The following is a 25,120-nucleotide window of genomic DNA, read 5'->3' as shown; positions in this document are numbered from 1 at the left end:
GCGAGCGAACTGCAGCTGGCCAAAGTTAAAGGTCCAGTGTGTGAGATTTAGTTGAAATTATTAATTGTTAAAATATATTAATACATTTTCACTTATCGTTTGAATTGTATGCATTTTTGTTTTCTTTACTGTAGAATTGATCTTTCATATTTAAATACTTTATATTTACATCAGTACATAGTAATAGAAAATATAATCTACACACAATTATATCCATATTGTCAGATTAATAAATGTAAATAGGCCCAAAAAAATCATTTTCAACATATATATTAAAATTAAATACCATTATCTATATTAATATAAAATGTACCAATCTACATAATGAGTTATCTTACAAAGTTACTTTTTCATGCTAAATGTTGCACCCCTTATGACCCGAGTACATGTTAAATTGCTGATTTAACCTATAAATTGTAAATATTTGGTACCTTCTATATTTGGTACTTTCTCCACCACCAGTCTAAGAGTTTTGTGATGTACGAGAAGCTCCTGAACGCAACAGGATGGAAGGTGGGTTTTCCTCCTGTTTTTAGTCTTTTGGGGCGAGAGAGGAGTGAGTGAGAGAGAGAGAGAGAGAGACAGAGAGAGAGAGAGAGCGATAGAGAGAGAGAGAGAGAGAGAGAGAGAGAGAGAGCGAGCGAGCGAGCGAGCGAGGAAGCATTTCCTTTTTCCTTTGGCATCACACTGGAAAACTCTTCATTAGAAGGTGAATAAAAGTAACGGAGCTGGAGGAGGATGCTTCAGAATCACTGATCTGCGGAATAACTCCGGACGTCGCGTCAAAAACAACCGGACGGATAAAGTTCATTTCGGATCCTGCAGCAAGACTTTGACGTAACTTTCCCCTCGGACACCAGGAACCGACTGAGACTCTTCATGGAGGATTTTCCTGGGGCGGAAAAGAGATTTAAAAAGATAATAATTCTGGATTTTGGAGTTTAATGTAAGAAAAGTTTTGGGGGAAACATTTCCAGATGTGTTTTCTGGAGCAAACAGGAGCTGACTGATGAAATATACTCACACCCCAAAGAGGAAAAGAAAAGTTCTCTTCATTCCTTGGATTTAATATATATATATCATTATCGTCTTATTATAAACTTTCGATCAACTTGACTATTTCTGCTCCTCTGGGATTGTTTTATTCTAACAAACCCTCCCAGCTGAATAACGGGAGTTAAACGTTCTTCCATTGGATGTAAGGACTCCTTCACACCGGAGGAGACAGAATGAAGGAGCCGTTTTAATATATAACAGCAGGATTTTATGATGAACATGTTATTCAGGTGAAATCCTCGGAAACTCGCCAGGGAAGCCCAATGAGTGTCACACAGTCCACACTCACTGACAGGTAGGTGAAACTCGCCAAACTCCTTTAAACATCCTCTAATTTAGAAGTTATTTTGGTTGTTGGAAAACACTATTAAGAAATGTAACATGACATGAGCTACATTGCTATTTGATTGAGTCTTCTGATAAATTCGGCATTAACCTTATTCAATATAAACCCCCAGGTCTCCACAAGTTAGTGAATCTAAGATTTTAAAACTGGTTATAATTGCTGACCCTCCTCATGCTGCGTTGTGGAAGGAGACGATGGCGTCTGAGGATTTGACAGGATGTTAGAAGTTAGATTTTTAGTAAATGTAAAAGTTTTTGATGTAATTGTTCAAGGCCGAAACAAGCACAAGCCTTTTATATTTCACTTGGGTCCTTGAAGTGTGTCCCGTCTTTTATGTCTATCTGAGAAATCCAAGGCAAGTTCAAAACAACACGATTTCTCAATGGAGTTCTGAAAAGTCTCCTGAACGTGAGTGAACGTGATTTGTTTGTCTACCCAGTGAAGGATTTGATTAAATTGCTTTGTTGACCTTCTGACGGTTGAGAGATCGTTATGCACCAGTGTAAACAAGCCTACTATTATTCAGTAAAGCAGGCCTATGTCCTTTGCAGGATGGATCCTTCTGGAAGGAGGAAACTATGACACATCCATATGTTTCACTGACATTAAAGTTGCTGCCCTCGTCTGTGATTGTGAACAAGGTTAAAACATGAGTGTTACTGACTGATTGTCTGTGAACCGGCTGCAGAATTATACACAAACTAGTTTAACATCACATTAACTAGGGCACATCCACAGAAACTTGATTCTATGATCATCTGAGTTTTATTTCCTGCAGAAAAAAAAAGGAATAACGTTTATTTTGAGCCTAATCTTTATCTCATCCTTTATAAAGTCTTGCGCCTCTGGATTTTATTGATACCAACCTGAAACACATTGGCCAGTTTCCCACATAAGAACCAACATGAGGTGGAAATGCTGTTGAAAGGTCAATTCCTGTATTTCAGCTTTTCAAAATCCATCCCAGGTAACTTGTGTGTATTTGTACAGTCAGTAATCAGTAATTTCCTCTGAGGAAACGCCAAAATAAAGGCACACACGACCGCCTCGGAAACTCAAACAAAGTCATTTGATTTCTCGACCTTCAGCCTGCAGACAGCAGCGACTCTGCTGCTCTTTAGAACAATTGGCCTCTTCTCTGTAGACCTAGTTTGGATTCTCAGTAAGGTTTCTATCACAAATTCCACATTAAGGCTGTATAAGGTTTTACAATCATAAACAACAGAGGGACAGTCAGAGGACATAAATACTTTGTCAACCACAACTGGATGAGCTGGAGGCTTCTTTAACATAGAGACTGGGTACACTGGAAATCCAAGAATGATTTTATACTGAATCACATAAAGGCAGAGAGCTTATTTCTTTTTAGGGTCATGGGCTCGAGCAGAGTTTCCAGAGTCAGCGAGCGAAGGCTTTGCTCTCCGTTCAAACACAATGATGTCAAACCTGGCAACCTCCCTGAGAAGATAAGACTTCAGGAAACTGGCTCTGAATGTGGTTTGTCATGAAATGGCTCCATCAAGTGACTCCCTCTGAAACCACTGAGGGAATATGTATATCTTTGGTGTAAAGATAAATCAAACCATTCACAGGTTCTTGATTACTGAGCATCAGAAGTGTTGTTTGGTGTATTTCTCAGCTTTGGAGAGAAACAGGGTATAACTGCTTAACCCACATGACTGGTTTCAATCTTCTCAGCTCCTTTAAAAGGCCCAAAGCCATAAAAAGAAGACAGAAGAAAATAATAATCGTATTAATGTTTCTCAAAGAACGATACTGTCATGGCACTGTTCCCCCCCACTGTGCAGACTCTGGCTCCAAATGAGGTCACTGGTGCAAAATGGCAGCATTTGTGCAGCGTCTTGGTTTCATCTGTTATCTGGTCCTTCAGAATCAGAATCAGGTTTAATTGGCCAAGTAAGTTGTACAAACAAGGAATTTGACATGGTGAAGTGGCTCTCAATGTTCTTACATAGAATACACATAACAACACAAAACAAACAATGCGATGGTCTACGAAAAAGAAAGAAATGAAGTGCAGGGATAAATATTGAATGGTATGAGTATTACAGTTGTTCAGTGAGGGTGAAATAAATAATATAATTAAATATAATTACAATATAATATAAATTCGGGAGTATTTGTACAGTGGTTATTATAAAGAACCATGGTTATTGCACAGTGCCACGGTGGATTGGCTGTCAGAGACATCTCTTCCAGCTCAGAGGGAAAAGACACAACCACTCTTCACTTTGCATCTCTCGGGTACTTCCTGGCGTCGCTGCTCTCTTATGACACTCTGAGTTTGTTTCATTATTCAAGCAACTCTCTTGTCTGTGGATTTTAAAGTTGTTGCTGCAGCCTGGTCTGTAAAAATAAAGGGGTCCAGTTTCCCGGGGCAACATTTGTACCGGCTCCAGAAGTGGGGAGGTCACATCTTGGACGTCAGTCAAGGGTTTCTCAGTGAGAAGAATTCGGGGTGAGCAGCCTGCTTGGTTTCTCCTAACGTTTGTGATATTTTACTGTCAGGGTGTGACAACCCCCAGTGGGACATGTCCTCCTGTCGGCCTGCACTCAAGGGACAGACTGAATCCTCTGTCTTTCCTGAGGAACGCTGTGAATGTCGGGTTGGTGGAACAGCACAGTTCCCTGCAGGACGGGTCTCGGTAGACGGCTTTTAGACCCTTTAAAGGAAAACTATGGCGCGTTACAGCCTGGGTTTAATTTAACTTCGACCGTAGCTGTTATCAGTTCCAGTAACCTTGGATTCACGAAAATAATCACTGAGATCTGGGAACTTGGACATGGCTGAAAATGGGTGAAGGACAAGACAAATGAAAAGTCTTAAACTACGAGGTTAGTTTGTTCAGAAACAACTTCACAGTGTATAGACTGATCTGTAGCTTTGTGACCAGGTCGTTTTTTCTGACACGTAGTTTAGTAGTAGTTTTTTAAATGAAGTCAAACCTTCGAAAGATAATCTGTCAATCACTTTACTCAGGAATCGTCCTGATGTGTTTGAACTCTGTTTTCCTTCTTTTCAGTGTTCACACATCTTCACCCGTCACTTTTCACTTGTTCAACTGAGAGCACCTCGTCAAGAAGACACGTGAAAGTGTTGTTATTCCCACTTTGCAGGATTTGTTGCGTTGAGACTAAAGCAGCAGACGCAGGTTGTTTTTCAGGTGCAGATGTGACACACTCTGCTCCAGATGTGCGATGCATTCAGCTCGGAGTTTGACTGTAACGGAGAATCACACAGGTTGGGCTGCATTTTATTTTGCAATCTTTTTTTGTCCGTGACCTTCAAAAGTGCTTCACATTGATCACATTCACCCATTGGCACACTAACTACAGCTGTAGCACATCATCAACCACTGACCCCCCCCCCCCCCCCCCCCCCCCCCACACACACACACGTCAGGGCTGTATATTACAGACTCATGAACTTGTTTGGTGAGAAGCTTGTGTCAGCCCAGTGCTCAGATCTGTGATGTACAGTAAACTGTGAAATGAAGCTGAATGGCTGCAGGCGGTGGACCAGCTCTTTGTCACAGAGTTTTGCTGACCCTCGTGTTTTCCCGCCGGCCGGCCTGCTCGCCCACCGACCACCCCCCCCCCCCCCCCCCCCCCGCCACCCCTCCCACCTTGCCCAGGCTCTGACGGGAAGTGGTGACATCACTGCGGAACAATGTCTGTCCGGCCCACAGGCCACCGGGCCGTCGCAGCTCAGTGACAGGACAGTGCTGTCTCACATCACTGCAGCGCTAACTAACCAGACAGAGCCACGCTCATGTACCTGTGTTCACTCTGAGATCTGGTGTATTCTTGTGCTTTGCTGCTCTAGTGGTCAGACGCCTTCTGGACATGAGATCCAACAAGAAGCAACTGATAATACTTCTATAATTTAAAAGAGCTCGTTTAACTAATACACAGAATATGAAGAGACTCAAAATGAGCAAAACCCTGTTGTTCTAAACACTCGTGTGGTGTTTGGACGAGTCTCTCATGCGTTGAGCTGCTTGATTAGATAATTGCCGGGAATTAAATTTGAATTTGGATGTTTGTGGTGACGCTGCGGTCGGAGCCAAGTGACATCAGATGCAAACGCACAAAGATTCATTCATGCAACAGACTTGGAAACATCTTTAGAAGAAAACTTAGAACATTTCTCTTTACTTCAGCTGTTAACGAGATCTTTGTAATCTCTAATCTGTTCTTTTATACAAATAACATTCGACATATTTTTATAAAGTTAATAATAGAGTTAATTTTTATTATATTCCTGCTGTATTCTCACGTGGGCTCACTTGGACATTGACCAGAGTTTTTATAGGGGGCTGGCAGGAAAAACTCCACATTAACTGACTCCTACATTTGCATTCCCAGAATATCCGGAGTTTGGTGCAGGACTGAAAGCAGCTTTACTTTAGATTCCACCAACTATTAAAAAACATAATAGTGGGCGACACTGTTGTTGATTGTGTGACATGTTCCTGTATCAACACACACATTGTACTTTAATTTAGACTGAGATGCATCATCCAGCTTCTGGAAAACCCAGAATGTGTTTCCCTCCGCGGCCGAACAACTGATTGAGGAATAAATTGCTAAAAAGATAAAACTATGTATTTGTGACATGTCTTTAAATATTAAGTGCCACATACATTGCATAGGGAGAGTGATCAGTTATTAACAGTTGGTTAAATCATGTTGTAGTTTATTATATATCTTAATGTGTTAATGATAAGCTCTGAGCTCCAGTGTATGTGGACTTTGAGCTTCTCTCCTTCTTGTTGGGCTTTTTTCTCCCGGCCTCTGGAGCTGAGTTCTTTGCTGTTATCTTCCCGGAGGAATTGTCTGGTATTTTTGGCATCTGGGGCCCAAGTGGATCGCTGCATGTTTTCTCTTTCCTTGTTTGATAACCGTGCACGACGGCAAGTTAAGAGAACCTGAGCAAATTAGCCAGCGGTCATGTATCCCAGCAGGAATTCAATAAGTTAATCAATAATTCCCTTAATCGCGGTGCCAGTAAAGTTCTCACATGGACCAGAAGACATTTCCTGTGCATGTGAACTTGTTTGTGAACCTTCGGTGTCTCGGGAGTCGTGAACACAACAGAAAATATGCATCAGATCTCAATGAGGCGTTCAGGGGACTCATCTCTGTAACTTTGGGAAACTGCTCCGACGTTCAACAGATACTGGAAAGTTTATCAAATATTATCAGCTGACAGACGGTTTATAAAGATGTACGACGTGACAGCTCCACCAGTGAAGCCAAATCTTCTAGATCGCCCCCTGGTGGTGATCAACCCAGCCTCCTCCATGTTAGAAGATGGGTTGTTTTTTAATTACCTTTTGATGATTTGACAGCTGAGTGACTCTAAATTACGTCATCGGCGCAAGAGTGCAGTGATATCAGGGATATTAGAGCTTTTGGTACAATTGAAGGAAGTGGAGACGTGTAAGCCATCTTTATTTTTAGCCTATGACTCATAGGTATTTGTGTTTATATGTCAGGTGATAAGTGACAAGAAGTTTCAGTGAGTTTCACAACGTGTTTGTGTTTTCTCACCAGACAGCAAAAACCACATTATGAATATCATTATTGGAAGTTGTGAACATGTGTTTTTACTTCAATCAAAGCCGTTGATTCTGTCTATGTGATGATTCAGCTGGTGTTTAGTGTCGATCTAAGCTCGAGCTGTGATTCACCAAATGGGTAAAAATTATTATGACTTTTTAAATAGCTCCTGCAGGTCAGCAACTCTTATTTTTTCAGCCTGAGTCATTCACCGGGACGGTTTTATCCTGCAGCTGCAGATTTATCTAAAAAAAAGTTGTGAAAAAGGAACTAAATATCTGGAGCTGATGCATTTCTCATTGTTATCCAGCACTTAGCTGCCACCCACTGAGCAGGATGCAGCCTGTCGTTGTCTCGCCTAAGTCTTATCAGCTGCTAATCTCCTCCAGCCACAGCGAGGGGGCCCCTGAGCGGGCCCTCAGAGAGCTGTCTCCCTGCGACTCTGCTGCTCGACGTGATTTCACCCTTTTGTGACAGTTATGTTGTGTCTAAGAGTGAAGGGTCGGGATCAGCTGTTTAGTCTGGAGCCGTTTCTGTTTCCAGGAGCTCGACACAAAGCAGAATATTCTCATCTATCTCGGTTATTTCCATTTCCTGAATCTGAAATCCCAGGATTTAGATTTATTTCATTGTTCCCTCTGCACCAGGAGGAGTTTGAGTTTTGTTCAGTCTCTGGGAGCGAAGCTGAAGTTTCCTCCTGTCTTCCCTCAAAGACACTCTTGTGCCTCCCCCCCCCTGTTTCTTTCCCAGCCTTCTCCCACATTCAGGAAACTGGAGCGGGGCCAAAACAACCCTGAGCCTCCGTTTCCGGGAATCTGTCCCACAAAGCCACAGTATAGTAAGTTAGCTCTGACGCGGGGGCCATTGTTAAAAGCCCAGGGCCCCCATTGTCCGAGGGAGGAACAGCAGCACAAACGAAACCCCCTCTTGCGGAACCCGTCGGAGCTGTTGAGGGGACGGGGACGCGGGGGGGGGGGCGTATTCTATTAATAAATGGACGAACACCATAAGGTTACGCTCCCATGAGGGGTTTTAAATACCGAGGAGGAGACTGTACATGGGGACTCTGACAATTGACACTTGATTCAAACTTTATCATCTCACTTTGAGAACATGATTTTTAATCATATATTGTTCTTGACGGCTGTTTGGCCTGAAGACCAGATATTGATGTGACATAAATTGTATCTGTGCACTTTTCTACGTATGTTTATTTTCATATCTACTATTATATGTGTATTTTTTGTATTGCATGATTGGTTCAAAATGGATTGTGAAATCTGAGGAAGACCATTTTTTCTTTTTCATGCGACTGAGGCCAAATTCACCAAGTTTTGTTTTCGTCTTTGTTTGTTTGGTAGTTGGCAAGATTATAAAAAATACATACTTCCATTAAATTTAGTGGAGACTTGGGATGTGACCCAAGAAGAGTCAATTATATGTTTGGTGCGGATCCAGATCAGGGGGCGGATCCTGGATTGTTGTTGTTGGTTTGTTGTTGGACATTTTCCCTGATTTCTCTGAGAATATTTTGTGGATCTTGATGAAAAAAATCAGACGTATATAGATGAAATTCAATGTGTGTGTGAAATCTTGTGCAAATTTAAATACAAATATAGTGAATTTAAATGTTTCCCTTGTGTGCTCCTGTCTATATTCTGAAGGTTGTTTCAAAAGTGTTCAATCACAACCTGATTTATAAAACATGTTAGCCCTAAAAACAAAGTCAATTTTCTTTATAGCTGCATAAATATATAAATAGAAACTCCCAATATTCACTCTCTACAAACATCTGACAACAATACCTTGTAAATACGTTTTTGGATGTTTTCTCTACGTGTTCTCACGTTGGACCTTGTTTCTCTAGGACTCCAAACATTCTCAACAAGGAGCCCACAGACAAGAAGGCTAAGAATGACAAATCCCCCGTCTCCCTCAAACATGAATTTGACCCAACAGGTAAGAAACACAATTTGAATTCTGTTTTTGTTTCTTTCTTTCATTGTGTCTTTAATTTTGTGTAGAATTTCTTCTGCCGAACGCTTTTTAAATCCATGTTAACATTTATCTCACTGAGGTTTGTCTCATCTACATTTATAAATCATTGACTGGGCCTCAGTCTGTTGAGGTGGGGGAGAACAGAGGTGGTGTGGATGAAACCAGTTGTTAAGGTGGTTGCTTCTCGGGTTGAGGGGTCGACATTAATCCTTCCTGCCCTTTTCCTCACCCTGGAGTCTGGAGGCTCCTTCGAGAAGACGACCACTTATCCACCCAGATACGACTTTGAAGAGCGAGCCTGTGAGTCGCTGAACTTCCTCAACGACTCACAGGAATAAACCTTGATGCTGCAGATCTTTGTAGATGGAGTGACGTGAATGACTCCGCTGAGTTTAGTGGCTGATTTCACAGCGTCTCGAGAGGCTTGGTCGATTTAAATGGCGCCTGCAACATGGTCATGGGATTTCTTTCTTGTGTGTGTGTGTGTGTGTGTGTGTGTGTGTGTTTGTTAATTGATTGATTGCATTTGTGTTGTGTCAGGGATGAAAGAGCATTTTGATTTTCTAAAAGGGGACTTTTGTTTATTTCCTCTCGTGTTATATACGTTTTCTTTTTTGTAAATTTAAAAGTTCTGCAAACTTAAAAGGTGAGTGGGCCTGCTGTGTTTCAGACAGAGGCTGAAAAGAGGAGCTGCAGCAATGGACAGCCTGAGGACAATGATGTGCTTTCTGTAAATATCAGCATGTAAACCTTTACAAGGAATAACTCCAATTTAAATTATGAACCTAAATATGAGCAGATTACGTCTCCTTTAAGCCGTTCTATAGATTTATCTATAGATTTTAGATTAAAGAGAGGAACGCCGCCTCGTACTGGTGATCCCAGTTTTCTTGGAAAGAGAACTGGCAGCTATTTAAAACCCTTTTCTCTCCCAATGTCCTCACTTGTCACTTCCTGTGTGGAGATATTTGACTCCAGCAGACGACCAGTATTCCAGATGTTCAGTGCCAGAACTTCTTTTTAGGAAGAATCCTGCAAACGTTCGCTGAGATTCTTACTTTTGTTAATAATTGTTGTGAATTTGTCCAAACTACAGTGACATGTTAACAATTATATGCATTTGTTTTTATAAAATACACTATTTAATATTATGGTTATGTGTGGAACAACAACACAAACTCTCATTGTGAAGTTTTTCTTTTTCCGATGGTGTGTGAGTCAGGTCTTGTCCAGCGTTGCGTGATAATCCAGAGAGATGAAAATGGCTTCGGGCTGACGGTGAGCGGAGACAACCCTGTGTTTGTGCAGCTGGTCAAAGAAGGTAAGACACGCACACACACACACACACACACACACACACACACAAACACACACTTGTGGAACGTCTCTGACTCGACTCTCTCTCTCCCTCTTATAGATGGAGCTGCGATGCGAGCTGGTGTTCAGACCGGAGACAGGATCATTAAGGTGAGTCTGGGTCTGTAAACAGTTAAACGTGTTTATTGAAGGATATAGATTCATCTTTTCATAGCTAAACTCTGCATTTTTACTAATGCTGAAAACCCTAATAGTAAATTTTAAGTAAAAATAATAATAAGTGATAATAAAATGGTAATTTTTTTTAAACTAACTGGCAATAATGTAAAATTTTTGGAATATTAGATGACCCAGTACTAGCCCTTGTGGAACGCCGAACTGTATTTGAACTGTGTTATTGTACCCAGCATGACCAGTACAGTTCTAAACACAAAATAATAATTTCACTATGAAATAATATAATTATAAAATGTTATGGTATGAATTTATACATTTAAAAATGTTTTTTATTATGTTTATTCTGTTTTCAATTATCCCAAATCCCGCAAAAACTTTTTTACCCTTTAAAATTGATTATATTTATATTTGTGACTTAATTTTATAATTATTTTATCTCCTGATGCTTTTTCCTCTCAGGTCAACGGGACCTTAGTCACACATTCAAACCACATAGAGGTTGTAAAGCTGATCAAATGTGAGTATGCTGTTGTCGTTGTAGCTGCATTTTACTTACAGAAAGTTTTCTACCAAGAGCAATAATTCATAACTTCATAAATCACTTGATACCATTTGTTTGGCTGCTACAGAAATACAAGAAATACTGAGATTTCATTTCCTGAGAGATTCAGAGCGATTCTTTCTCTTCTTCTGGGGACTCTCTCTCTCCGGCAGCGGGTTCCTATGTGGCCCTCACGGTGCTGGGGAGGCCCCCGGGTCTCCCTCAGATCCCCCTGGAGGAGGAAGAGGAGGGGAGTGACGAAGGGGCCGAGCTCGGTTCACCCTCGTCTCTGTCGGTGCCTCACTCCCCTTTGCTGTCAGGTGTGGAGCCGTGCAGCCCTCAGGAGCACAGCGCCTCCCCTCTGCCAGATGGGGTAAGGATTTAATAATGAATAGATAAATATATTAACATTTTTACACATCTGCCATGTGCTAAAAAATATTAATGAACAAATTTGAAAATAAAGAAAACAAAAGCTAAAGTAAAACAACATAATAAGGATGTTAAAAGTATTAAAGCAATATTTAAAATATAAGGAAATGTGATTTGTTTTGGGGGGGGAAGTAAAAACTTTTCATGAGTGAATTTGAACATGTTGTGTTAGTGTATTTAAGAACTGTTGGTCTCAGTGTGAGTCTGTCCTGCAGCTCCACTCTCATGTTGTCGTGCTGGATCTTTAACGGTCTCCACGATGTTGTTTTAAACTGTGATAAGCTTCGTGATACCAGTAGCTTATCTCGCCGGTTCAGCCCACAGCTCGTTATTTTTCATTAGTCACGTCGTCTCGGTCCATTTCTGCCAACTTGAACCAAAATGCACTGTGTCAACAATTCACCGTCTTGGTAACGGCGAACTTGTTGAACTAGAAACTCAAGTTTCATAAAATCAGGCGTCTGGATTTTTCCGTTTTATTCACAACGATGGAGCTTTAGAGACATTTAAAGGAAAGAATAAGGAAGATGAGTGTGGTGAGAGGAAAACTATTATTTGTCATGAAAAAAGTTGAAGTTTTACAAAAAAATGTTTACAACAAAACATACTTGCAATTTTTTGAGAATTAAGTTATTTTATGAAAATCTATGGGTTTCTCCTTCGTTCTTATTTCCTAAAATATGTGTTTCTCTTTATCCTCATTTTATAACGACTTTATTCTCAATTTATTTTTACTCCTCTATGAAGAGAAGTGCTCCGTCACTGTATGAGGTCATAATGTTAATTTTTAGATGTGGACCATGTTCCTCTTTCTTTCTTTCTTTCTCTTTCACTTCTCTGTTCACATGAATCTGTCGTCAAACATTTTCTCACGTTAGTCACACTGTTACAGGAACGTTGATTTCCTCTTCAGCTCAGACTCAGTGTTTCGTCGTTATCTCGTCTTTTAGGATGAGATCAGAACCACACACGGCCACAAGATGGACAGTTTGAAGAAGATGCTGACCAGACAGCAGCTGGACTTGGAGGTACAAAGTCGATTGTTGTATTTCATGTATTTATGAAGGGAATAATTACTTCAACGCTCGAGTATAGAGATTGTGGGTTGTTTATATAAACTGTGGCTGTGATTTGTCGTTCCCTCTGCTTCTCTCTGGGATAAACGACAGGTGATGGAGGAGGAGTGCAGCAGGAACCCCCGACCGAACCTGGTGAAGGAGATGCAGGAGGCGAAGAAGCAGATCTCGCTGCTGCAGGAGCAGATCAGCAGAGGTTTTCAGGCTGTGTCCAGGAGCGGTGAGGAGGCCGAGGAGGGGGGGGACAGTGGGTCTCTGCTCAGGGAAGCCACCTCGTCCTCGTGGGGGGACGGCGTCAACGACAGGCTCCAGACGAACAGTCACTCTGTGAGTACAATGACATCATAATTATCCCTTGTCCCATATCAGTGGCACTAATAAGTTGTATTGGTCATTTGTCATATTTATCGTTTACAGAAAATGACAGACACCCTCCAGTTTTATCTTGATTAGAATTTGATCAGTTTACACATATACATGAGAAACAGATTTACATACACATATATAGGCTTGATCTGGCTGCTCTCAAATGGAACTGCTAGTGTAGATCATTAAATTAAAAAACAAAAGATATATGTATATATATACAAGTACACAAAATATCTATGCTTATTTTCTTATTACCCTGTAAGACCCTGTTGTCTTACAAGGAATCACCATTGTTTATTTTAGGGCTTATAAACTTTTGAAAGTAAATTGTACACATTGTTGTGTTCTTTTGCCTACAATGGGCCTTTTATATTTAAATACTTTATGTTTAAATACTTTATGTTTAAATACTTTATGTTTAAATACTTTATATTTAAATACTTTATATTTAGGAGCAGGTCCTCTTTACGGAGGGTTAGGCTTTTTTACAATAACCAAAACTGCTAAAACTACGTGTATGACTTTATACCTTTTGTTGGGCTGCCACAGAAATACAATAAATACTGAGATTTAAAAGAAATCTGTCATATTTATATATATTTAGAGGATCTATATCTATGATTTTTTGTAGTTTGGTCCAGCTGAAACTGTTTGGCCTTGGCCGAGGTCTACACTCTACTTAGTGTCAGTAGCTCTAGTGTACCATGGATTAGATGCTGCTGTCCACTGGTGCGTTTTGTTAATAGTTTACTGTAGGAGTACCCACCATCTGATTGTTAATACAACAGGAAGTGCCTCTGAAAATATGAGTCACTCAGACGTCTATAAAAACAAATAACCATTTATCACCGCTTCTATAAATAGGGGTGAAATGGTCCTGGTCTGTGGTGGTTTCCCAGCATTCAGCACCAGACTAAACAATCAATTTGGCTTAATTGTGGTGTTTTTTCTGTCTGTGGGTTGACCTGTGTGTGTGTGTGTGTGTGTGTGTGTCTGTGTGTGTGTGTTAGTTGCTCAGCACTCCCCTCCCAGAGAATCCCGGCAAAAGAGAGACGCCCTGTCAGAGCCCAGACATCGGCCGGAGAGACGGACTCAACCTCTGCTCGTCGCCCGACACTGAGGATAACACTGACACTGTAAGACACACACACACACACACACACACACACACACACACACACACACACACACACACAACTCTCTTTTTCAGTTTGAATGATTTGAATTTGTGTGTCTGAAGTTTTAACCCTCTATCTGTCCTGTAGGACTCCATTGCCCAGTGCATTGTGGGTAGCCCTCCCTACCTCCTCCACCCCCAGATCATCGGAGCAGAAGACGACTACTTTGACTCTCAGCAGGAGCAGGTATCTCTATCTCAGAAATTTGACAAAGACATAGAAGAAATATGTAAGAAACAATGATGTGGTTATTTCATTTATTCAGTCGATTTGTTGTTTGAGCTGGTTTGGCATTGTTGACATCTGGTCCTTTTTTTTTATGTCATTTTCATTTTTAAGAGCTGCAACTTTCAGACCTTTTCTTCCAGAAGTGTTTATTTAAGGTTAATCCAACTAATCAGTATTCACCTACATAACAATCCTAAAACAACACCAGATACTCTCAAACCAACAATCAAGTCAGAGCCAATGTTTTATGAAATTGAAAGTAAAATGTGATAGTCAATTTTTTCTCTCTCTCTCTCTCTCTCTCTCTCTCTCTCTCTCTCTCTCTCTCTCTCTCTCTCTGTCTGTCTGTGTGTTTCAGATTAATGGACAGTGCAGCTGTTTCCAGAGCATCGAGCTGCTGAAGACTCGGCCGGCTCACCTCGCTGTGTTCCTCCATCATGTTGTCTCCCAGTTTGACCCTTCACCTCTGGTACAACACACACACACACACAAACACACACATTATATATACATGAAACAAGCATGACAGTGATATAAAACTCATAATTTGTGTGTATTTCTTGTGACAGTTGTGTTACCTCTACGCTGACATGCACAAACAAACCAGCTCCAAAGAGAGTCGACGCTTCTTCATGGAGTTCCACTCGCTCTTCATGGACCGAACAGCAGTAAGCTCACTCACCGTCAGTTTCCTTTCCTCACTGACCAAGTTTCTGAATCCTTCAATGGTTTGTACTGTTCTGTCTTTTGCAGAATCTGAAACTTCCAGTGCCGGAGACGATTGCAGCTGAACTGGGTATGAAATACTAATTATATCTGATCTCCATCTTTGTTACACTGAGATTCACAGGCTTACAATCACATCACATCTAAATCAACAGGCTTAGGATGCTTGATTGACGGGTGGGAGGGTTGATCCCGTAATAAAGCTGCTTAAAGTTTGTTTGTGATTCAAGATTACACAAAAATTACTGAACGGATATCTACAAAACCTGGTGGAGGGATTTGATATGAGCCAGAGAAGAGCTCATTCAATGTCAGTGCAGCTTGATTGTATTTAAAGGGACTTTTCGGCCTTGGCGGGAGGATCTGTGCTCTGAGGGACATTCCAGTTCAGTTTGTTAGAGCTGCATTAAGTTATCCTGAGGTTGACTGTTTTTGGTTTGTGTGTTTGTGTCGGCGCAGAGAAGCGGAGGCTGGAGTTAATCCCAGAGGAGCTGTGTAAACAGTACACGCAGCTGTTACAGGACTCGCTGCTGCCGGACCTGCACAAGAACCTGGACGACTTCAGGTAGAACCTCTCGATAGGAACCTCTCGATAGGAACCTCTCACAGGTCACGTTTCAGGAGGCGTCATCCCCATGTGCTGGAATCTGTGTGTTGTGTGTTTGTGTGCGCAGACAGAAGCGCAGCATGGGTCTGACTCTGGCCGAGGACGAACTGTCCAAGCTGGACGTCGATGGAGGAAAAGATCAACAGGGTTTAGAGAAGGAATGTTCCTGTGCCGAACACATCATCTCCAAGATAGAGGACATCCTGTGAGTGTGTGAGCGCGTGTACGAAGACGAGTGACTATTCAGTTGTTGGAGTCATTGTGTGTGTATGTGTGTGTTTGCTGACCTGGAGGTGTGTGTTGCAGGTTGACATCACCGCCGTCAGAGGAGGAGAAGTGGTGAGAGGAGGGAGTTTCCTTATCTTTCACATCAAGTGTTTCAGTTTCTATTTCAGATATTTTAGATTGTGGAAAGCAGATGTAAGCAGTCTCATGTACGTAAAATATAAAATGTGTAATAATCATAAAACAACGATGTTCCACTGCTGCAGTCAGACGATGCAGTACGTGATTCTCACCTACATGAAGCACCTCGGGGTCAAAGTGAAGGAGCCGCGCGGTCTTGAACATAAACGAGCACGAATCAACTTCCTGCCAAAGATCAAGGTGTGATCGCTTCTCCAGAAACATGCACACACAGAAATATGTCCAGTCAGCTATTTTAATTATCTATTAATCTTCATTTATTTGTATTATTTCTATTCTAGGCGATTAAAATAAATAGGTGTTTAAATATGAATTGGCTCCTCAATATGACAGACATTTGAGACAATGAACTGAATAAATTGATTAAATGCAAAAACAAAAATATAAAGAAATGATTGTATTAGTTATTGTTAGTCTTAAATCAAAATTATCTTGAAATCATTGACTTGAAGAATTGCACATTTACCAGATCAGGTCTAATTATTGCTTGAATTTCTTACACTCTGATATATTTTAAAACTTGTGTCATTCAAACAAACAGAGGAGCATCAAACCTGAGAAAGAAGGTGAGGAGAAGGTGAAAAAGCCCCGATTCCCCAACATCCTCGGTCCACCCAGACGCCTGAGCAGAGTGGATTCAACGTCAGGTGAAGATTAAACCTTATTTTACAATATCACAGATAAGTCACATCCCAGATTCTTTTGACGCCTTCTTTTATCGCAACTGTAATAAAGCAGTAAAATCTTTTCCCATTAAAGAAATTGCTCCAATATCAGTTGAGACGTTTCCACTAGAGGCATTAAAGAGGCAGATAGTCATATCTTCTCATATCTAGTGTTTATGAGTGTGTACATACAGATATCAGTGTTGTGAGAGTTGTGTGTGTGTGTGTGTGCAGTGGGTAAAGCCGTTGAGCTGAACAAGCAGAGGTCACCAAAGCAGCCCTCCCAGCCGGCCGTCTGCATCCCGGAGCAGCCCGACTCCTCCTCCTCCACTTCTTCCTCCGGACGGGTCCGTGGGAGTCTGCTCAGCGAGGGATCGGACGCTGGCCTCCATGTTTCACCTTCCACCACGTCCCCGAGTCACAGCTCGCTCTCCGCTCAGGCCTCGGACACCAGCGGACAGGACTCCGACTCCAGTGAGACATGTTCACGGTTTTAAAACGTGCCCTGATGAAATTCTGAAGAGACGAACTTCAAAATGTTTCCCAGGAAAGATGCACAGATAACATCCTCACTTTATTCCCTCGTTGTCTCCAGATCTGTCCCCTTTCCCCGTCCAGCCCAGACTGGGCGAGGGTCTGCAGACTGGAGACCAGCAGGAGAGCGTCGCCAGTCCCACTCAGTTCGACTTCAGCCCCTCCAACCTGGAGCAGCTGCAGGAGGAGGAGCAGGAGACGTTCAGGTATTTACAGGATCTGCTTGAATTAGTCTCCGTCCATGAAGGACTTAATAAGGGGATGCTGAGATATTTCAAAGTGTTCTACAGGCTGAGCATAATTTTTTATATTACCACACATCCATTTTAGAAATATTACAACAGAAAACCAGAAAGGAAACTGTGATGAACTATTACTTTACCAGATTATTATATTTCATGTAGATGCATTGAGAACTCTACTTTAAAAACCCACAAACTGTAGATCAATGATTCTAGAATCACATTGACAATATGACCATAAACATCTACCAGCATCTCACCACAACAGTAAAGTGCACATGTGATGGAAAACTGATCAGGACAATATTAATAATCACAATACATTATATTGCAATAATGATAAAAGTCCTGTGCTTCCAATTGGATAGAACTGTAGAGGGCATGTCCTGCACATAGATACCACAACAAAAGAAAATAAATAACAACAGTATAAAATTCATATTATTAACTGTAGGAGTGAATATCATTCAGTATTTTAATGAAGCATAAATATGAGTTCAGCAGGTTTTTGTAGAGATGATGAGGATGAGAGTGCGTCAATTTCAGAGGTTTTTAATATATCTGGTTAACGCATTAGTAAATTACATTATTTCTGTCTATCAACAATTTTTATTTAAATAAATAGAGTTTTAATACACTATGCATTTAGTCAAAAGGGTGTTTAAATTCTCTAGGACAGCTGGGCCATCAGTGTGTGCGCACGGTCTGAGGGAGTTCTACATTTGTTAGACTGTACGAGCAAATTTAGGTAAGAAAATATTGATAAATTCCAGATTTGTGCGTCAGACAAATGAGGCCCATTGAGTTTAATATCACATCAGAGTAGATGAAGTGACGTCTACATGTTCGAGAAGCCACAACCAGTTTGCAGCAATTGAAAAATTACGCAAATGAATGATTGATTATTGAAATCACTGCAGAATAATAATTTTATTGACAATAACGGCTGCTGCAGGATAAATAAAAAAAACTGTGATAAACTGATCACACTGGGGGATAATGAATTATATTAAAATACTGATGAATTCTCTTTAAAACCAATAAGTCAAGAGCAACTTGACAGCAATGCCGGTAACAGCTTGTAACCCCCCCCCCCACCCCCCCTCCCGATCTTCCCCTTTTTGCCCCTTCATTAATCTTCTTCATTAAGCCCCTCTCCCTCTGTCTTGGCTCGGCAGTAGGATGGAGCAGCCGAGTGCGGCGGCCACTTCAACCGACACCCAGAGCGAGGACGACCAGGGAGCTGAGGCGGAGTGTGAGGAGGACCCTCTGACCTGGCAGGCTCTGGTCAGCCGCGGCGTCCTGGACAGTCTGACGCCGCAGGAGATCAAACGGCAGGAGGTCATCAACGGTAAATCAGGAGATCACACGTGAGACATCCAGCGGTCACGGTGTGTATTCGCTCACACGTGTTTGTCTGTGCACCGTCAGAGCTGTTCTACACCGAGCGCGCCCACCTGCGGATGCTGAAGGTGCTGGACTGTGTTTTCTACAAGAGGTTGAACAGACACGGCGTCCTCCCCCCCGACGACATCAAACACATCTTTATTAACCTGCAGGAGATTATTCAGCTGCACGGTAACACACACGCACACACAAAAACTACACAATCATTGAATTCCACTGTAATAATCTGTATAGATGTTTTTAATAGAAGCTGACAAACCTCTGTGTTCACATCACACACTGTAAATAAAGATGGACGACATGAGTGCTCCTTAAAAGTGAAGCCACAGCGTCTCTATCGCCCCCTCGTGGCTGGCTGCAGTATAACTCATAAACCCTGCTTTCTCCGTGTTAGCAAATGGGACACGGGCAATAGAAAATTAAACATTTCACGTTTGAAAGATGGTTTTCCGACACATAGTCCTTTTTTATTTACACTGTACGATCGATCTGGACACTAATATCTTCTAATATCTGTGCTCCACAGTTTCCATAACAGAACAGATGACGGCCACCAGGAAGAGGAGCGAGACGTCGGTGATCGGTCAGATCGGAGACGACCTGCTGGCCTGGGTGAGACACGTTTCTGTTCAAATTCAAATCTAAAACACAGCCTGCCGTTTAATGTTGACTCCCCTTACGCACAGATAAAAAAACTTAGAGTCAAGCTGATTACAAAGGATTTATCAGGCACTGTGTTTTACAGCTAAATCCTTTGTCGTGCAAGGGTTAATTTAGGATTATCAGATCCTAACAAAAAACAAAACCCACTCTGATTATCAGAGAGAAGGATGCTGTCGTCTTTTCCTCTAATAAAGAAACTCTTCATGAAAATAACTCTTTTTCTGTGAACTTTTTATTTCATTATTTATCTTCAGTTGCTGCTTTTGTACATTGTCAGTGTTTATCTCTGTTATTAGAAATAAAGTCCTGGGAATGTAAAGTACTTCAACTGGGATTCAGAAACACTAATAAAGCTGTTCCCCAAGTTGTATGAATTCGTTAAAAAGCTAAAAAGCTGTATATGTTTCATTATGTGGAAAGTTTGGTTTTCCCCCTGCTGATATTGAACCTGAAGTTTTCCACGTGGGCTATAGAGATGTTGCCGATCAGATGAGGTAAATGTTTTACGTGTGTTGGTTCCAGTTCAGCGAGGACGAAGAGGAGAAGATCAAACAAGCGGTGGGAACGTTCTGCAGTAACCAGCCTTCTGCTCTGGAGCTCATCAAGAACAAAAAGAAGAAAGACCAGAGGTTCAACTTGTTCATACAGGTCCGCACAGAGTTGATTTATTAAACACAAGGACGAGACTAGTTTAATAATGAGATTATCATTTTTTTGAAGTCTAATATCGTCTCTAAAACCTTGGTAATAGCTGTACAACACTTTTTATGTTATAATGATATATTTATGTGTTGAATCACCTGAGGACAATAGGTATGAGACTTCTGGAAACTAATGTAGAGCAGTTCTTATTTTGATTGTTTGTAATTTAAAAAAGATTCTTAGAGGAGTTGATCTAAATAGATTTTCACTTTCAGGAACATTTATTTCCGCACATAAAAAAACCTTCTTCTGCAAAAGGAAACAACATGAGTCCTAAGTATATGACAGACATATTTATCATATTAAAAGTTATATATTTCCCACCGTGTTGTCTTCAGGAAGCCGAGAGCAACCGTCTGTGTCGCAGGCTGCAGCTCAAAGACATCATCCCCGTTGAGATGCAGCGACTGACCAAGTACCCACTGCTACTGGACAACATCGCCAAGTACACAGGTACAAACAAGACAGAAAGTTGATTTTTTTTACTGTCCTGTAAGTACCAGAGAGGGTATTTCACAAAGGAGACTGATGGACGTTTGGTTTCTTCGTCCCTGATCTTTTTTTTCTGCATGTTTGTCGTCCCTCAGAGGACGGTGAGGAGAGGAAGAAGGTGAAGAAAGCTGGTGAATGTTGTAAAAAGATCCTGAACCACGTCAACCAGGCTGTGAAGGAGGCTGAGAACAAACAGGTACAGACTCCAGAATCATCATAGAATGTCATATTTAAGTCTGAACTGGAGGTTTGGGGATTTAATTTTCACTGAGAATATGTCCACATCTTTGAGCTGCTTCTCTCCAGCACAACATGTTTGGATGTGCATGGTCATCATTCTGCTTACATCCAGTGTTTAAAACCACTTTAACAAGTTGTGTTCTGTCTGATCAGAGGCTGGAGGATTATCAGAGGAGGTTGGATCTCTCGTCCCTCAAGCAGAGTGAAAACCCCATGATCCTGGAGCTGAAGGTAAGAAACCACCTCTGATGCTCTGGACGTAAAGAGAGTGAAGCAGCTTTTATTCATCTATGAGGATGAGGTGTTATATTGAATTATTCTTTTCCTGCAGAATCTGGACCTGACCAAGAGGAAGATGGTGCACGAGGGACCTCTCTCCTGGAAAGTCAATAAAGACAAGACCATCGGTACATAAACGCACCACAGCATGAAAATGTTTATTTAAAAAAATTCAGTTTTGCTTCAACGGCGTTTTACTTTCAGAGCTCTACACTATTCTGCTGGAGGACATTTTGGTTTTGCTGCAGAAACAGGACGAGCGTCTGATCCTCAAGTTCCACGGGAAGAATCCGGCCAGTGCTACAGACACCAAGAACATCTTCAGCCCCATCATCAAACTCAGCACTGTACTGGTTCGTCCTGTGGCAACTGGTGAGAACCAATAACACCTGTACCGGAACAGATTGTGCAGACATTCATGTTCATGTTTTAATCCTTTATATGTCCCTGGCGGCACCTAGTGGCCGGAGGTATTATGTTTCCGGATGGTCAGTCAGTCTCATTCATGTGAACACAATTTCTCAAAAACACCAATATGGAATTTCTTAGAATTTTTTACAAATGTTCACTTAGACTCGCGGATTGACAGATTAGATTGAAGTGGTCAAAGGTCACGGTCACCTCCTATGAGTCTTAATAATGACGTAGACCGAAACCGCACTGGTTGACAGATTCAGTATTTCTCTTATTTACATGCAAATCCATGTTTTTTGTGTAACACGTATCATATGAGAGTTACCACTGTTGCATCCTGCTCTCACCAGACAACAAGTCGTTCTTCGTGCTCTCCATGTCGGACAACGGAGCTCAGATCTACGAGCTGATGGCTCAGACCGTGTCCGATCAGAGAATGTGAGTCCTTCACCACGAACACCACGACCTGACCTCTGTTCTCTTTAGTTCTCATCCTCCTGTTTCACCTCTGATCCCTCAGGTGGCAGTGTCTGATCACGCAGTGTGCTGAGGCCATGAAGGACACACCCCCCCACAGCGACTCAGCTCCAGCTCAGACCGAGTGAGTCCGACGACGCAGACAGGTTCTTTGTTGGGTCTGAATATTTCATGGGTTCTAAAGTGTTTGAGTGTGTTTCAGTGCCGAGCGAGATGCCATCGAGATCATCAACGGTGGGATGAACACGTCGAGCAAAGAGTCCAACGGGTCAACGAGCTCAGGCAAGTCATGTTTCTATGTTTCTATTTCTAAATCTAACTTTTTATAAAATGTTTCCTCTGATGTACTTTATCTCATTTTGAATTCAAATCTCTGTATTCCAGAAAAAGATGCCATCTCTTCTCCAGACACTCAAGCTCCACCGGCGAGCATCGGGCCCTTTAACGGCCTGAAATCAGAGGATGAGGAGGAGGAGCAGGCTGTGGCCGACCGACAGGGAGAAGAGGAGGAGGATGAAGAGCTGGACGAAGCAGAACTAGAGGCCTTCCTGGACGGACAGCTGGCCGACAGACTGCATCAGGAGGGCTCGCGTCAGGGAATCGCCATCGAAAACCTGGAGGAGGACGAGTTCTGCGTTCCCCCATCAAAAGCTGAAGACGCTCTCAGGACGTGTAGGTTCCACAGTAAAGGGCCAGTTCACCCAATCAGTATCTGGACGAGCAGATGGTGAAACATCCCATAATAACACGTTCTCACCTGTTCTAGTGGCAGTGCTGAAGCAGGCTCTCTTCAACCACTTGCTGAGCAGGGAGGCGGAGGAGGAGAAAGAGGAGACGGAGGAGTTAAAGCCCAGTGGGGCCCCCGGGTGTCAGCGGGGGGACTCCCTGTCTGGGAGCCACGAGGGGCCGATGGGTGACGAGAGCCAGACATCTTCATGTTCACCCCCAGACGACTCCCGCCTGTCGGAGGCAAGGGAACACAACGGTGAACAGGTTTTTCTGTCTGGATCTTTTCCCGATATAAGTTTTAATTATGAATTTTATTTAATCCGCCTGCCCTGCGTCTCCATCCAGGTGGTTTTATGGTTCTGGACTTTGGCGCAGGCTCCGAGGAGAGCAGCACTGACGATGACGGAGGATTGGAAGGCGACGTGGGGATCGACATGAGGAAGCTGCTGTCCTCCTCCTCGCAGACAGGGGGCGGTGGTCCTAACCTCAGTCGGCAGCTTATGACTCACCTGCGCCTCCTACAGGCCGACCTGCAGCATCTGAAGGTATTGCACGTCTGAGCCGGCAGCTGCGTTTACGAAACCTAGAAGCTAACCTTACGCTCTTCGCTCACGAATATGTCGTAGGTTTTGTGTTCGGTGTCCTAACGATGTTTAACACTAAATTCATCTGTTTGCAGAGTCACTGATTTATTATAATACAATTCAAAATCCTGACACCATGAATCCGCATCACGAGAAATTTGTTTACACTTTTCTTCCATCGTATTTGACTTGTTTCCAGGAAGTGGAGCTGAAATACAACGAGCTGCGACAAACACACAGTGACACAACTACTGACTCGGACGACAACAACGGTTTGTCTCACTTCTCTCGGTCACCTGGAAGATTCACATCCACTCTAAACGTTTGTGTTGATCTTTGTTGTTGATGTTTTTCAGACGCGACCCAGTGACAACGGACTCGTCTCCCTCTCGGAGGAGGAGGAGCCAAGTCCAGGTTCCTCCATGATCCCTCTCCTCCGGATCTCCAGCCTCTGAACACTTGAACAGTGGAGGACTCGTGTGTCTCTGCTCCGGCTTCAGGCCCACATGACAATCAGTGGATCATTTTTCACCATGATCGTTGATCCAGGTTTTGCTCCAGAGACTTGGGATTCACCGGAGGACAATTCAGCCACTTTTAGCTTTAATAATAATCATCTACATAAGTTATCTTTAAACACTGGATGTATGAAAAGGAAAAGTGGAGGGTGTGAAGTCACACAGATGCACATCAGAGGAGGAGGAGAGACTCTGACAGAAGGATTCTCTGATGTAGGACTCGGAGCACTGCTGTAAGCTTGATGTAAATGTCTGTAATAAGAGATGAGCTGAACCTCACGCTTCATATACGTTTAAACACACACTGCTTATTTTATACACACTTAAATGTCTTCTCCACAAACTGATTGGGTTTCTAAAAATCTGCCAAATTCATAGAAATACGTTAAACTAACTGATCCACAGGTTTTTAACCTTTCTTAGTATGAAAATTTGAATTTAAAAGCTGGAATTGGACATTTTGCTGCGGCTTGTTGCAGACATTTTATTTTATTTAAAATGCATCTTGTTCTTCAGACACGTCACCGTCAGTATCAGCGATGAGTTTTTGTTGCCTTCACAGAAATGAATGGTATCTCCAACTTTTATGTTAATTTTAATGTTTCTTCATCAACCTGAAATGATGCTGTTAAAAAACGTGATATGAGGCTTGTGCATGGAACAGTTTCATTTTCACTGTGAAGGGTGGAGCCTCATTTCTTTGGGGGAAGATTTCCAAAGAATAACTTGCAGTTATACTAACTGTTATTTGTTTATTGGTCGTCTTATTAGTTTGTTTACCTGAGCAGATAACGTACTAATACAATTTGGACTAGCCTCAGACTTGAAAGTGCCTGTTTGAATCTTCCCGTAGCACTCGAACGCATCATATGGAAAAAAAGAATAACCGTGGTCTAATGTTAAAATCAACCATCAAAGTGCAATGTTCCTGATTTCTCAAACTCAACATCTGTAATAATCTGTACAAAATGTTCACTGGCCACTTCACTGAAAAGAGTTCTGGACAAAATGTAAACAGACAAGTTTAAATGAAGATACTAACCTAAAAAGTATATATAAACAAAAAGGATTGTGTTGAACAGTTTATCATGTAAAATATAATGTACATTTA

General features: G+C 42.0%; 1 protein-coding gene across 3 annotated transcripts; it reads left to right on the top strand.

The window, feature by feature from the left end:
• The first annotated feature begins 653 nt into the window (after positions 1-653).
• arhgef12b (Rho guanine nucleotide exchange factor (GEF) 12b) lies at positions 654-25,120 on the top strand. 3 transcript variants are annotated; one of them, XM_062405928.1, is made up of 37 exons: positions 654-1,351; positions 8,856-8,947; positions 10,209-10,307; positions 10,404-10,453; positions 10,940-10,997; positions 11,195-11,394; positions 12,404-12,481; positions 12,623-12,856; positions 13,909-14,034; positions 14,164-14,262; positions 14,663-14,773; positions 14,874-14,972; positions 15,058-15,100; positions 15,490-15,595; positions 15,705-15,842; positions 15,944-15,976; positions 16,129-16,243; positions 16,605-16,710; positions 16,963-17,202; positions 17,324-17,468; positions 18,686-18,855; positions 18,936-19,082; positions 19,438-19,523; positions 20,097-20,222; positions 20,615-20,729; positions 20,864-20,964; positions 21,162-21,239; positions 21,340-21,415; positions 21,492-21,659; positions 22,052-22,139; positions 22,222-22,302; positions 22,381-22,460; positions 22,563-22,850; positions 22,945-23,163; positions 23,253-23,452; positions 23,691-23,763; positions 23,848-25,120. In XM_062405928.1, the coding sequence occupies exons 1-37, from the start codon at positions 1,320-1,322 to the stop codon at positions 23,859-23,861; spliced, it is 4,314 nt and encodes a 1,437-aa protein (XP_062261912.1). In that variant the 5' UTR covers positions 654-1,319; the 3' UTR covers positions 23,862-25,120. The 3 variants fall into 3 exon arrangements, with proteins under 3 accessions (XP_062261912.1, XP_062261914.1, XP_062261911.1); XM_062405930.1 differs by having other exon boundaries at positions 18,683-18,855; positions 22,587-22,850; XM_062405927.1 differs by having other exon boundaries at positions 18,683-18,855.

This window comes from Platichthys flesus, chromosome 15 (genome assembly GCF_949316205.1).
Source record: "Platichthys flesus chromosome 15, fPlaFle2.1, whole genome shotgun sequence".
NCBI classification, from domain to species: domain Eukaryota; kingdom Metazoa; phylum Chordata; class Actinopteri; order Pleuronectiformes; family Pleuronectidae; genus Platichthys; species Platichthys flesus.
This window is presented reverse-complemented; position numbering and strand designations above follow the sequence as displayed.

Coding starts and splice junctions, on each gene's coding strand:
- arhgef12b (XM_062405927.1), top strand. CDS start 1,320: ATGAGTGTCACACAGTCCACACTCACTGACAG. Junction 15,101..15,489: donor GACGATTGCAGCTGAACTGG/GTATGAAATACT, acceptor GTGTCGGCGCAG/AGAAGCGGAGGCTGGAGTTA. Junction 15,596..15,704: donor AAGAACCTGGACGACTTCAG/GTAGAACCTCTC, acceptor TTGTGTGCGCAG/ACAGAAGCGCAGCATGGGTC.